The following is a 12,642-nucleotide window of genomic DNA, read 5'->3' as shown; positions in this document are numbered from 1 at the left end:
GCACCAGGATGGAAGGGTGGGGGACTGTCCTTTGTTACTGGGGGACCGGTGTTGCAACAATGCAGCAATACCAGTACCAAAAACAGCAGGCCAGCATTATCCACTCAGCACTCACTTTCATTTCCAGTTTCCCTGTGCTCTGAAATATGTTATGGTTTAAAAGCACCTGCTCCCTGCCAACCCCGTCCTCAGATGTTTATCAAATGAATACATCGGACACAATACACAATCACATCACTCACAACACTGGATAGCATCTGATTCCAGGCAGAGGGGGAGTTTGTGGGAATGTTACTAGTTTCCTTATGTACTGCACAATATTTTTAAGTTAAGTTAGCTCATGATGATGCTTTGTTATATTGCTATGAAGAAGGAAATTAAACCAAATAAAAAGATTGAAACCATAAAAGCACCCGCTGCAGAGTTCTTGTGTAGCTAGCAGTTTTCAAGCAACAATAAATGTGTCAAGATGTCTCTGGTGATTAACCTTCCTGCTTGAGAAAGATTGGAGTTTTGTCTAGTGGCAGTTTTGACTCATCTTTTTTTTAAGTTCAATTTGGTTGATGTAATGTAAGTATGTCTTTTTCTTACTTTATGAGATTTATAGAAGTGAAAGACTTCATGGTTAATAGCATTGGACTTTTCCAGGGATCCTTTTGACTACCACTTCTTATTCAAGAAATGTGTTTATTTGAGTAGTCTAAATCTCAACTTCTATTGATTGGGGAATAAAGCATGCAGGTCCTCTAAGTAGACCTTATGTATTGTGACCAAAGAAGCAATTCCATCTAGAAATGTGTTGTTCTATTATTAAACATCTCAATCCAGATTTCAGTTGCAAATTCTCTATTAAGAATGCTCTGTGTTGCTCAACAGAAAGGTTCTTTTTAATTGGAAGCCTGCAACAAGACACTCTACTCAATGACAGAAGACACATGAAGTTCACCATCCCTGTAATGCACTAAAGCGTATACCACTGGTAACATAAGTATAAGAAATATGCAACAATTTCTGTAGGACAGAATGAAATGAAAGTGGAAATCCAGCAAACACATTATACCTACTAGTAACTTGGTGAACCTTCTTCGCTAAATTACTGTCACTTTGTGAGTCTTTGCTTGCTCCAATTCTGCAACGATAAAATGGATGTTTTACCACAAGAGCTATTACACTACTGTAAATATTCCAAGCTCTAACTTACTTTGTTCATAATTTATGCTACGTAATCTTCCAGTTTGCATTGAATCGTGTGTTTAATGTGTTTTTATTTATTGTATATCAGCTTGTAAGCTTATCTGTGAGGTGCTACAGCCTAGCTCTGTTGTATACTTCCTGGGGCTTGGGTGACTTCATTTCAGCGCACCTATCCACTTCTTCAGAATATTCACTTAATTTAATGATACCAAAACATTTATTAGGAACTACAGAGTGAGCTGAATGTTCCCAATGCAGAGCTGAACATTCATGTCTACTCATGTTTCACAGATTTAAGGGGCAAGGTCAGACTTTGTTATCCCTCTGTACTGTCATTATCATCCTACTCACTAAGGTAGTACCGAGGGTATTTCTCTATAAGTGCATTGGGTTGCATGTCAGCATTAAACAGTAAACCAAATCAGAGACAATCTCACCAACCTAACCATAACATTTTTTTCATGTTCTGTTCCATACAACTAATTGTTTTAAAATGGTTTGCCTCCAAAATTTTGAGTAGAGAATATTGTCGGACGTTAATATAGTAGACAGAATATCAAGGGACAAAATATTGAAAGGTACGTTTGTATACATTTTCTATACCTAACTCCACATCTACATATAGATAGATATAGATAAAGATATCTATAGATATTTTTTTCAAGGTATGTAGTTGTGGAGTTTACATATATATATATATATATATATATACAGAGAGAGAGAGAGAGAGATTCCAAACCAAATTTCATTTCATCAAAAAAACTCCAGGACACTCCAGGATGCCTGATTAGTTTATTTGCAGAAAATGCTCTCTACCAACGCTTTTCACCTTTCGGCTTGATCAAGGTATGGCTTGAGTCCCCATACTTCTGCTTACATAAACATACCAATTGACAGTGAAAGAGATCAAGAGCACTATACAAGTTCAGTAAGACCAAAATCTGTGAGCGCCATTTTGGAATGTCTTTCAAAATGAATACGTCAGTTCATGAACCGGCATACAGAAAACGGTATTCTTTCATTATTTACATAAAGATGCATTGAAACTACCAGGAATGCCTATAGTCTCCTCAATGGGTTCACAACTGGAAATGATTTCTAAGTATATCGATAATTACTTAAGATCCTTTGTAACAGCCTTACCCGCCTACTTAAAAGATATATACACTTTTTAACGATGATTGATGGATTAACATGGGAAGAAGACAAAATGTTGATTACATTAGATGTCACCAGTCTTTATACTTGTATTAGACATGACCTGGGGATCCAGGCCATTATACACTTTCTATGTGCAAGGCCAGTGTCATTGTTATTGTATACAGAGATGTTGATTGAAATTGTGTGGTCCTGATTAATAAATAGCTTTTACTTCTTTGATCAAAGAATATACAAGCAGATACAAGGCACGGCAATGGGTACCTGCTTCACCCCCAGCTATGCAAATCTTTCATGGGCTGGTGGGAGGAGCAGGTGTCCAGTTGCTGGGAGAGTCAAGGTGAATAAATTGTGATGTGGACGAGATTCACTGATGATATTTTTTTAATTTGGAAGGGTGTTGAGAAATCAGCAGCAGCCTTTATGTCATCATTGAATGAAAACAATATGAATCTACATTTCACATCACATACGAGTAGGAAAAATATTATATTTCTGGATGTGGAAATTGCAGTACAGGGCAACCAACTGGGGACTAAGTTACATAGAAAGGAGACTGCTGGGAACAGCCTCATTAATGCTACCAGTGCACGCCCATACAGTCTAATCCAGAGTATCCCCTATGGGGAGCTAATCAGGGCCAAAACAAATTAGAACACAGAAAAAGAATATGTAGAGGAAAAACTGGTGAAGAGTAAGAGATTTGAAGAACAGGCTAGAGCAAGAAGACAGTCAGGCAAGCTATAGAAAAGGCTGATACGCTTCAAAAATATAATCTCTTGCATCCTAAACCAACAGAGATTGCAGGAACTGATAGCCAGGTGAGCTTTATAAAGACATTCTCAAACAAGGCACACAGGATTAGAACATTTTTCAATCAAAATTGCCATATTTTGAAGACTGATTCCATCCTCGAAAAATACGTTCAATAATTCCTCCAAATCACTTTTAGAAAAGGCAGGTCCTTAAAGGACGAGTTGAGCTGCAATCTAGTAACCTCACCGGTTGTTGGGGGGGGCGGATTGGAAGAACGGGTGGCTTTGCATGTTGTATGCATTGCAAAGCATGTGCCAACAGTACTAATTGCACCAAAGTCAAGGTGCCAAACAGTGGGAGAGAATTTTTGATCAAAGGGAGCTCTGATTGCAATACTGAGTTCTGCATATATTGCCTAATCTGTCCCTGTGGTAAATATTACATAGGGCGCACCATACATAAAGCCAAAAAGAGGCTGCTAGAACATCAACGAGCGATAAGGCATAATGATGAACAAAACTGCATGGTCAAAATGAGAAGTTACTGACTTATGTGGTTCTAGATGCGATTAGACCACAGGAAAGAGGAGGCGATAGAGAATGTCGATTGAGAATTATGGAATCCAAATATATAATTGATTTTGAGACTCTGACACCTGTAGGCCTCAATTCCAGCAAAGAGATGGCTATACATTTAGGGTAGGAAGATCCATTTTGTATATTAGGTGTATAGCCAACTATACCTATTTGATTAACTGTGGTTTAACCTGGAATGCGCCCCCGTTTGTGGAGTGATTAGAAGAATTGAATTTAGGTCTTCTCCTGGATTTTATCAAATGGAGTTTTGTAAAACATGAGTGTGTATTTCGTCTCTTTTTTGTGCTGAGTTTTGTAATATGGCTTTTTAATGTATATATATATATATAGTTTTTTTACACACAATTGAAAGAATAGAGAGCGGAGTATCATAACTATTGCAATAAGAACATTAATTAAGAAAAGATAAGAATAAATGTCATCATGCAAAAAATAATTTGGAGATGCCGAACATTGCACAAGCATTATGTGTAGCACAGTGATTATGAATTTGCAATGGCCCACATGGGCATGATTGTTTAATCATAACTGATTATTAGTGAACATGATTTTGAAACATGAGGCATCTGTTTAGTAGGGGCCAAAATTGGCTGAAGATCAATGTATATACATCAAAGGCTTTATGGTATAATTTACATGAACGATATGTATAGAGCATATGCCCACTAGGGCTGGACTACCTGATTAAATACACTAGGAGGTACTGTTATTGAGCTACATAGCCTTCTTACACATGTGCCTTTCAAACGATGTTGAATTGGAAAATATAGGCTAGTGATAAATAGGATATATATATATATATATATATATATATCCTTTTCACGAGTGCTGGTAGTGGAGAAGCACTGTCGGCGGGCGGTCCGAGCCGGGCACCAGCAGTCCCAATTAATTATTTTCACGAATCAGTTCTGTATGAAATGATAGCCCGGACACCTTTTCTGTGCAAATATAATAGATTTAATGGCAACAACAACGCGTTTCGGCGGTTAAGCCTTGATCACGCTTACCGTCTCGCCTCAAGAACATCAGTTTAAATCCACAAACAAGTGCAAAAAACATAGAAAAAGGACTGTTTTGCAGGTACAACCAACATGATGGTAAATGTGTCGGCCATGGGGGGGCGTGGCTTGGGCGCCGATGGCGATGGTCGCCTGAGAGCTCGGCTCCGGGACTAAGCCCGAGATTATCCTGAACATCGGAGGCTGAGGGGCGCCCCAGACCCCTCATTCGGTTGAGCGAGGCGACGACACCCTGCCGGGGGCCTTGGTGGAATTTGGACGGGGGTGGCTACGAAGAACCGCCGAAGTTTGCGGAGTTGCGGAGTGCGACCCAACATGGCGCCCGGACTCCTTTGTCCCCTTGATCGAAACTACGAAGTTGAAGAGGTCTCGCGGGTGTCGACTGGCACCCGGCTTCACCATCCTCGCTTGTTTTAGACATTGGACATTGGCAGGCTCGGACCTTCTGCAACGGGTTCATACTCGATTGGACGACCGGGCGGGTGCCCACGCACTAGAGGGCACCGGGTGCGGGTGCCCTCTGATCCAGGCGGTGGTCTGCATCGCGACTCCGCAACTAGCCACGATTTCCTGGCCAGTCCAACTACATGGGAGGCGCGACACTCTGGCACCACAGATCAACCGAGGGAGTTGGTGGCCCTCACCCCGGAGCTATAGTGGGTGAACGGGCCTGCCCGACCCGGCGACGGTTGTCTCCGCCCCCTCATCGGTGCCCCCAGACGCCATGGCGGTGGCGTGAGCCGAAGCGGCGGAGTCTCCACAGGCTCTGGAGAAGGAGATCGCCCATACCCGACGTGAGAACGAACTCCCGAGAAGGTCGTGCTGGACACCTGTACACGAAGACGCCTACTCCGGGACCCTTACGGAGAGTCCCTGGCAGCATGGGGAAACCTAAAGGAGCCAAGGGTTCCAACCAGACCACCTCGGACTCTGAAGCCCAGGACAAGGAAGAGCATGGAGACCCGAAAAGATCTGGTGGCGCACCACTGCAGCAACAATTTGACCGTGTACTGGAGGCGATAGAGGCAACTCGGTCGGCCCTCCAACAGGACATTGCTCAGGTGGCGACGGGCCTGGGCCTCCTTAGGGCAGACCATGGTAAACTCTCAGACCGGGTCAAGGAGGTGGAGGGCACAGTGAAAACTTTAGAACCGGCGCAGAGAACCTTGGCTGCGACGATAAAGGATGCCTTATCCCGAATTGAGACCCTCGAACGGAGGGCGGAGGATGCGGAAGGCCGCAACAGGAGGAATAACATTCGAGTGGTGGGCCTGCCGGGAAAAATCGAGAATGGCGATATGGTGCGATACTTGGAGACCTGGCGCCGAGACACGGTGGTCCCGGAGGGTCTGTCCTCCTTTTACACTCTAGAACGGGCCCACAGAGTCCCAGCACGGCCCCCACAGCAGGGACGTACCCCAAGGCCGGTGGTGGCGCGGCTGCTACATTTTCGGGACAGAGACCTGATCCTAAATGCCGCCAGGCACAATGGCCCGTTCCAGGTTGCGAACAGTCAGGTGAACATCTTCCCTGACTACACCTACGAGACGCAGCGCAAGCGGTTCTCCTTCCTGGCGGTTAAGCGTGAACTCAGGAGTGAGGGCATCCAATACTCACTCCTATTTCCCGCAAGGCTCCGCGTCATTGTCGACGACAAAACCCAGTTCTTCGACACCCCAGAGGAGGTCTGTGACTGGCTCGAACTGTATCGGACAGGGAAAGATGGTTTTGGCGCCTCGACCCATCAGGCGGATGAGCCGGAACAAAGGAGGCGGTCCAAGAGGGTCAGGAATCGACGCGGCCGCACGGGAGGGCCCTCGACTACGGAGACATCATCGGAGCGGAGGGGAGTGTTGGAAGCTCTGTCGGAACTGTCGGGAGCAAGAGGCGAAGTCATCGAGGAGGAGGAAGAAAACCCGGGTGCTCAGGGGGCACCATCGGACTCGGAGGATTCAGTGGCAGACAGTACCCATACACCGGTGATCACACCGAAATCGGTGGAGGACCTTCTGGACGGACAAGGGTAACAGGGTATGCTGCCTTGGTTTTGGGTGGGGGCCCGGCAGGGGGGAGGCGGTTGCCGTTCTTTCTTGCTGACAACGAAGGAGAGAGGGTTGTGGGGCTCCAGCTCTTGCCCCGGAAGGTTCTGACACCGGGGGGGGCTTGCTATAGTCCTGGTAGCCTGGGCGACGAGGGCCCACTGCCTCCGCCCAGCCCGCACCTGGCCCATAAGGCCTTCCTACGGTGGCGACCGTAGGACTAGTGGGGGTTTTGGGGTTGATATACATCGAGGTTTGGATGGGATCTAGATGGTGCAGTTTGGGTCCTGTTCTGGGGTGGTTGGGGGGGGGTCTTGGTGGTTTGGTTCTGGTTGGGGAAAATGGCCGCCATCAGCGCTGGGAGGATTGATGCTTTTTCTTTGTGGGGACCCGAACGGGGAGACTGTGCAAGAACACTCTGGGACAATGGCTGATGTTGCTAACTTGAAATGTGTTACTTGGAACGTGAGGGGGCTTCACACTATGTCCAGGTGTCACAAGGTCCATGCTTATTTAGTGCGTAGGGGAGTGCAAATGGCGCTGCTGCAGGAAACGCATCTGAACAAGGCGGAAGGGGCGGCGCTTCAGCGTAGGTGGCGAGGGCAGGTCTTTTCCACGGCGTACTCTGCTTATGCCAGGGGGGCGCTAATATGGATTAGGGCGGGAGTCCCCTTCCAGGTCACGAGGACAGTGTTGGACCCAGAGGGGCGTTTCGTGGCCATCTCAGGCACTCTAGGAGGGAGGGACCTGAACGTTTGCTGTGTGTATGCTCCTAATGTAGACCAGACTGCCTTCCTTTCCAGGTTATCGGGCTCGCTGGCCCACTTTTTTGCCGGGCCCCTCCTGCTGGGGGGAGACTTTAACTCCGTAGTGGATGTGGACATAGACCGCTCGCATCCCCCGCTCCCCGATTCCCCGGTCCGGCGGACGGCTAAGGGTCGTCAAGATTGGCAGACCCGCTGGGGTTTGACGGACATTTGGAGGGCGCATCACCCCGCGTCCAGAGATTATTCATACTTCTCGAGCCTTCATGAGCTGCATGTCAGGCTAGATGGCTTTCTTGGTTCGTCCGAACTAGTTTCGGCAGCGGTCCGATCAGAGTATTTATCGCGGACCATCTCGGACCACAACCCCCTCCTGCTGGACATTCGCTGGTTCCCCGGGACGCCGGCAGTACCCACCTGGAAGATGCGCCCTGAGATCCTCGAGGACAGTGTCTTCAAGGCGGACCTAGGGGAGAGAATCACAGAGTATTTTGCGTCCAACGGCGGCTCCGCGAGTACTAGGGCGTTCGAATGGGACGCTTTTAAGGTGGTGGTGAGGGGCTACTGTATCTCTAAGAAGGTGGGCATGCGGCGTGTTATCCTGGCTGATTTGGACGCAGCGGACCGGGCACTCCGCGAGCTCGAAGTTAGCCGCCCCGGACACCCGGAATTGCAAACACAAACGGTAGAGGCGAGGGAGAAGGTGGCGGTGGAGGTCGAACGGCTCCGCTGTTTCGATTATAAGGCCTATACGGTCCGGTCTATTGCGGAGGGAGACAGGTCGAGTGCGTTGCTGGCGTGGTTGGCCAACCCTACGCGCCAGTCCCAAACGACGACAAATATGCGTAGGGCAGATGGGACCGAGGTGTGCACCCAACCGGAGATTCTTAGTTGCTTCCGGCATTACTACGAAAGTTTATACCGCAGTCGCTCCGCACGTGACCCAGACCGGCTTGATAACTATCTTAGCCCACTGGAACTCCGCACAGTGGGACAGGAAGTGGCGGAAACCCTGGGTGCTGATATCGACTTGGGGGAGATCCGCGGGGCCATCAAACGGATGGCGAGGAACAAGACCCCGGGCCTAGATGGCCTTCCGGTGGAGTTCTATGCAGCTTACGCTGACCTCTTGGCCCCTCGATTACTGGTGGTCTACAGGGAGGCGAAGAGGTTGGGTCGTCTCCCTGGCTCGATGTGTGAGGCGTTGGTGGTTCCTCTCCTCAAACCTGGCCGAGACTCATCTGATCCGGGGTCCTACCGTCCCCTTTCAATGTTGACGGTGGACTACAAAATACTGAGCAGCATCTTGGCCTCGAGGCTGCTGGGACATATGAGTTCCCTAGTGCATGAGGACCAAGCCGGTTTCATCCCACGGCGGAATACGACTATGAACATCCGAAGGTTGTTCCGCTTGCTTGGGGAACCATTCGTGGATGCCCCGGCCCCGGTAGTCTTGTCGGTGGACCTGGAGAAGGCTTTTGATAGCCTAGAGTGGGACTACCTATGCACGGTATTACGGAAATTCGGCCTCGGGGAGGGATTTGTTAAATGGACTGCAGTCCTCTACGCTTCCGCTTCGGCCAGGGTTAGATCGGGCCCTTTGATTTCATCGCGATATCCGGTGGAGCGTGGCACGCGGCAGGGGTGCTCCTTATCCCCGCTTCTTTTTGCACTAGCGGTGGAGCCGCTGGCGATGCATCTTCGCTAGGGAGCCCACTATACGGGCTTGTGGACGGCGGCGGGCCCACATTATGTCTCGCTCTATGCGGACGACCTGTTACTCTTCCTGGAGGATCCGGTCGACGCTTTGCGGGGAGCGGAATTAGCGTTAACGGAGTTCGGAGCGGTCTCAGGCCTCCGAGTGAATTGGTCTAAGACCTGCCTCTTCCCGATGCGTAGGGGTACCTCCACTCCTGCGCTACGTAAGGAGATCAGATGGGAGCCCGACTGCTTTAAATACCTTGGGGTATTTGTGTACCACGACCAACCCGACCTCCTGGATGGGAACATTGCCCGTTGCGTTCGAGCACTCCGAGGCTGCATGGACTTTTGGGCCACGCTGCCGCTCTCAGTGGCGGGACGCATCGCCCTACTCAAAATGGTGGTGCTCCCCCGACTATTGTATTACTTCCGAACTTTGCCGATCTGGGTCCCACCGGCCACGTTTCGTCGCCTGCGTTCTATGGTGGTCGGGTTCCTCTGGGGAACGGGCCGGCGGCGGGTGGCCCTTAATACCCTGATGAGGCCGAAGGACGAGGGGGGGCTCGCTGTGCCGGACTTCGAGAAGTACTATCTGGCGGCGCAGCTCCAGACCTATACCCAGGAGATAGCCAGGGAATTCAGAGGCCCGGAAGATAGTAGAGGGACGGGTATGGCCAGGCACGTCCTCTCCTTTATCGCGCTGCGACAACGCTTGGTCCTACGGGACTTGTCGATGGAGGAGCGGACTATCCGACTATGTTGGAATCGGGCTCACAACAGAGGCCACCTACGGACGCCATATGCGCCTGAAATACCGTTGGGGATGCTGACGGCCCTCCCCCACGGAGGGGATTGGTCACGATTGGCGGACTGGGAGGATTCCGGTTTACAGCTCGTCGGGGACCTGTACGAGGACGGAGCGCTCCTGTCCTTTCAGGATCTCATTGACCGCTTTGGGATTCCCCGGGGCGACTTTCTGCTGCACTCGGCCATTGTGCGAGCGATCCAGGCGCACTGGCAGAACGGGCTAGAGGAACCTCAATTGTCCCTGGTGTGCCAGTATGTAATGATGTCGGCGGGCACGGTGAAGGCGGTCACTTGCCTCTATGGCAGGCTGATTACCGAGGGGTTGGTTCCTCTCACCACACTGAAGTCCCGCTGGGAAGAAGACATTGGTAGGGAGATCCCGGAGACGACCTGGTCCCAGTTGGTGAGGCGCGCCTGGAAGGGTACACGTAGCGCCCGTTTCCAACTGGTCCACTACTATGTCCTCCATAGAGCGTACCTGACCCCGGTAAAGATCAGGCGTTATTTTGCCACGGCTTCGGCGGAATGCCCTAGGTGCCCGGCTCAGGAAGCGGACCTCCTACACATGCTATGGGCCTGTCCAGGACTGACGTCCTACTGGCAGGAGGTGGCGACGACTTTGGAGGAGGTGACAGGGAGGCACTTATCATTCGATGTGGCGGTAGGGCTCTTGCACTGGTTCCCCCATACCCCCCGGAATAAAATCTCCAGTAAATTTATTGACCTGGGGCTCCTACTTGCTAAGCGAGAGGTGACCAGGAACTGGAAGGCACGAGCTGGTCCTGCAGGCAGCAGATGGCACAGTGAGCTTTTGAAATGGGCGGCGGGTGAGAGCGCGCTAAGATATCAGCTGGCTTGGAGGCAGGGTAGTGAGAAGGCGCAGGAGGCCGCGTTGGAGTGGGAAACGCTGGTGCAGGCCCTCAGGGATCATTGTACCCCTAGCGACTCCGAAAGTGAAGCAGTAACTCGCCCCGAGTCCCGTTAAACATTAGCATTGACAGCACTATTACCTTCCCCGTGGGTCAAGCAGTGGATTCTAGGTTGATGAGCTCCCTGGCGCTGATGGTGGGGGGGGGGGGGAGGGGGGGTTTCACAGTTACTGGGACTTTCGAGGGGGGGGGTTTATTTTAGGGGTTTTGGGTTTGTTTAGAAAAGCAGAGGACGGACAGTGTGTTATCCGGACCAGCTCCAGCATCCTACTGACCCCAACTGTATTTGCCGCCCAACCCCAGGGATATGGGCTGATTAGCTGTATACAAACGTTATGGAAGGGGGTCGGTGGGCTTTATTCTGTATATGTTGTTCATAATACAATGCTGGTCGCTACTGTATTGTTTTTACTGATTCCTGCAATAAAAATATATTTAAAAAAAAAAAAAAAAATGATGGTAAATGTGTCGGCCATCTTAGTATGTCTAAAAAGCTTAAATAATAGCAATGTGACATATAGAAGTAGAGTTGTGAAGAGCATGTATACATCCAATATTCAATGCAAGCCCAGCATGACGCCCTAGTGGGCAGTTCGAAATGTACACAATCATGAATAATAATGCCCACCAATGGTGATTGCCTGGAAAGGTTGCCAAACAAAAGCATAATGCCCAAGTGGGCAAAACAGGACCTCAAAGCACTGAAATTATGTACTTCGCCCTGGTGGGCATGTAAGGGAAGTCAATGTCTTAAAGTTCTCGCCCCAGTGGGCGTTATTGATGATAGATGTTGTGTCCCTTCAAAAGGTAAGTTCTTCACAGAAAACCTACTCTGCAAAACAAGTTCTAAATGTCTGAAAGAAAAGAAGAATTTAAAATTACTGAAAGTCAGTACTGACAAGCTACGATGCCACTTACAATTTTACTGCAGATGTATTGCAAGCTCTTCATTAACATTTAGGCCACCGGGTATAGTACAGTCGAAGTCGATAATATAGGTCGATTCAAGTTTATAGGTATACAAGGTATACAAGCTACCAACATCCAAGGTGATAAGCATATAGTTATCCTCCCAGGGTATGCCATTAATACTGGTCAGAAAGTGAGTGCTGTCCCTTAAGTAAGTGCTATTAACATCAATGGCTCCATCATTGAAACTACCCTACATCGTAAGAAAACGGCAGGCAACAGCATACTGAGAGCCAATACCTCGCACCCCCGTAAGCTGATACAAAGTATCCCCTATGGGGAATTGCTGAGGGCCAAGAGGAACTGTAGCACTACAGAATCGTTTGAAAGGGAGAAACAAGTGATGTGTGACAGATTCATTGAACGTGGTTACAATAACAAAACCATTCAATTTGCATGTGAAAGAGCTGAAAAGATTGCTAGGACTGATCTGCTCTACTCTACCAAAGAACCAGAGAGTAGCAAGAATGTAAGGTTTATTACCACTTACTGTGGTCAAGCCAATGAGATAAGAGACATATTCAATAAGCACTGGCATGTCTTATTGAATGATGAACATCTCAAATCTGATCTGGCTAGTAATCCTCAGATCACATTCAGAAAAAGTAGATCCCTAAAGGATGAACTCAGCCACAACCATGTCACACTTACCAGGAATATCACTACCAGAACTGGCTATAAGTGTTGTAGAAGGTGTAAAGCGTGCAGGG

General features: G+C 48.9%; 1 protein-coding gene across 2 annotated transcripts in view; it reads right to left on the bottom strand.

Moving 5' to 3' along the window:
- Positions 1-12,642, bottom strand: part of CLIP3 (CAP-Gly domain containing linker protein 3) — a 265,248-nt gene that overhangs the window by 38,345 nt on the left and 214,261 nt on the right. The window contains exon 12 of one of the 2 annotated variants that reach the window (XR_015300039.1): positions 1,061-1,129. Coding sequence is in view for 1 of the 2 variants with exons in the window: in XM_086938686.1 (XP_086794812.1) it covers positions 1,065-1,129 (65 nt within the window). In the remaining variant the exon portion in view is untranslated. The remainder of the gene's footprint in view (positions 1-1,060; positions 1,130-12,642) is intronic. The other variant, XM_086938686.1, reaches the window with a different exon arrangement.

The sequence above is a fragment of the Lissotriton vulgaris genome, chromosome 9, assembly GCF_964263255.1.
Source record: "Lissotriton vulgaris chromosome 9, aLisVul1.2, whole genome shotgun sequence".
Classification (NCBI taxonomy): Eukaryota; Metazoa; Chordata; class Amphibia; order Caudata; family Salamandridae; genus Lissotriton; species Lissotriton vulgaris.
Note: the sequence above shows the minus strand (reverse complement) of the source record. Positions and strands in the feature narration are given on the sequence as shown.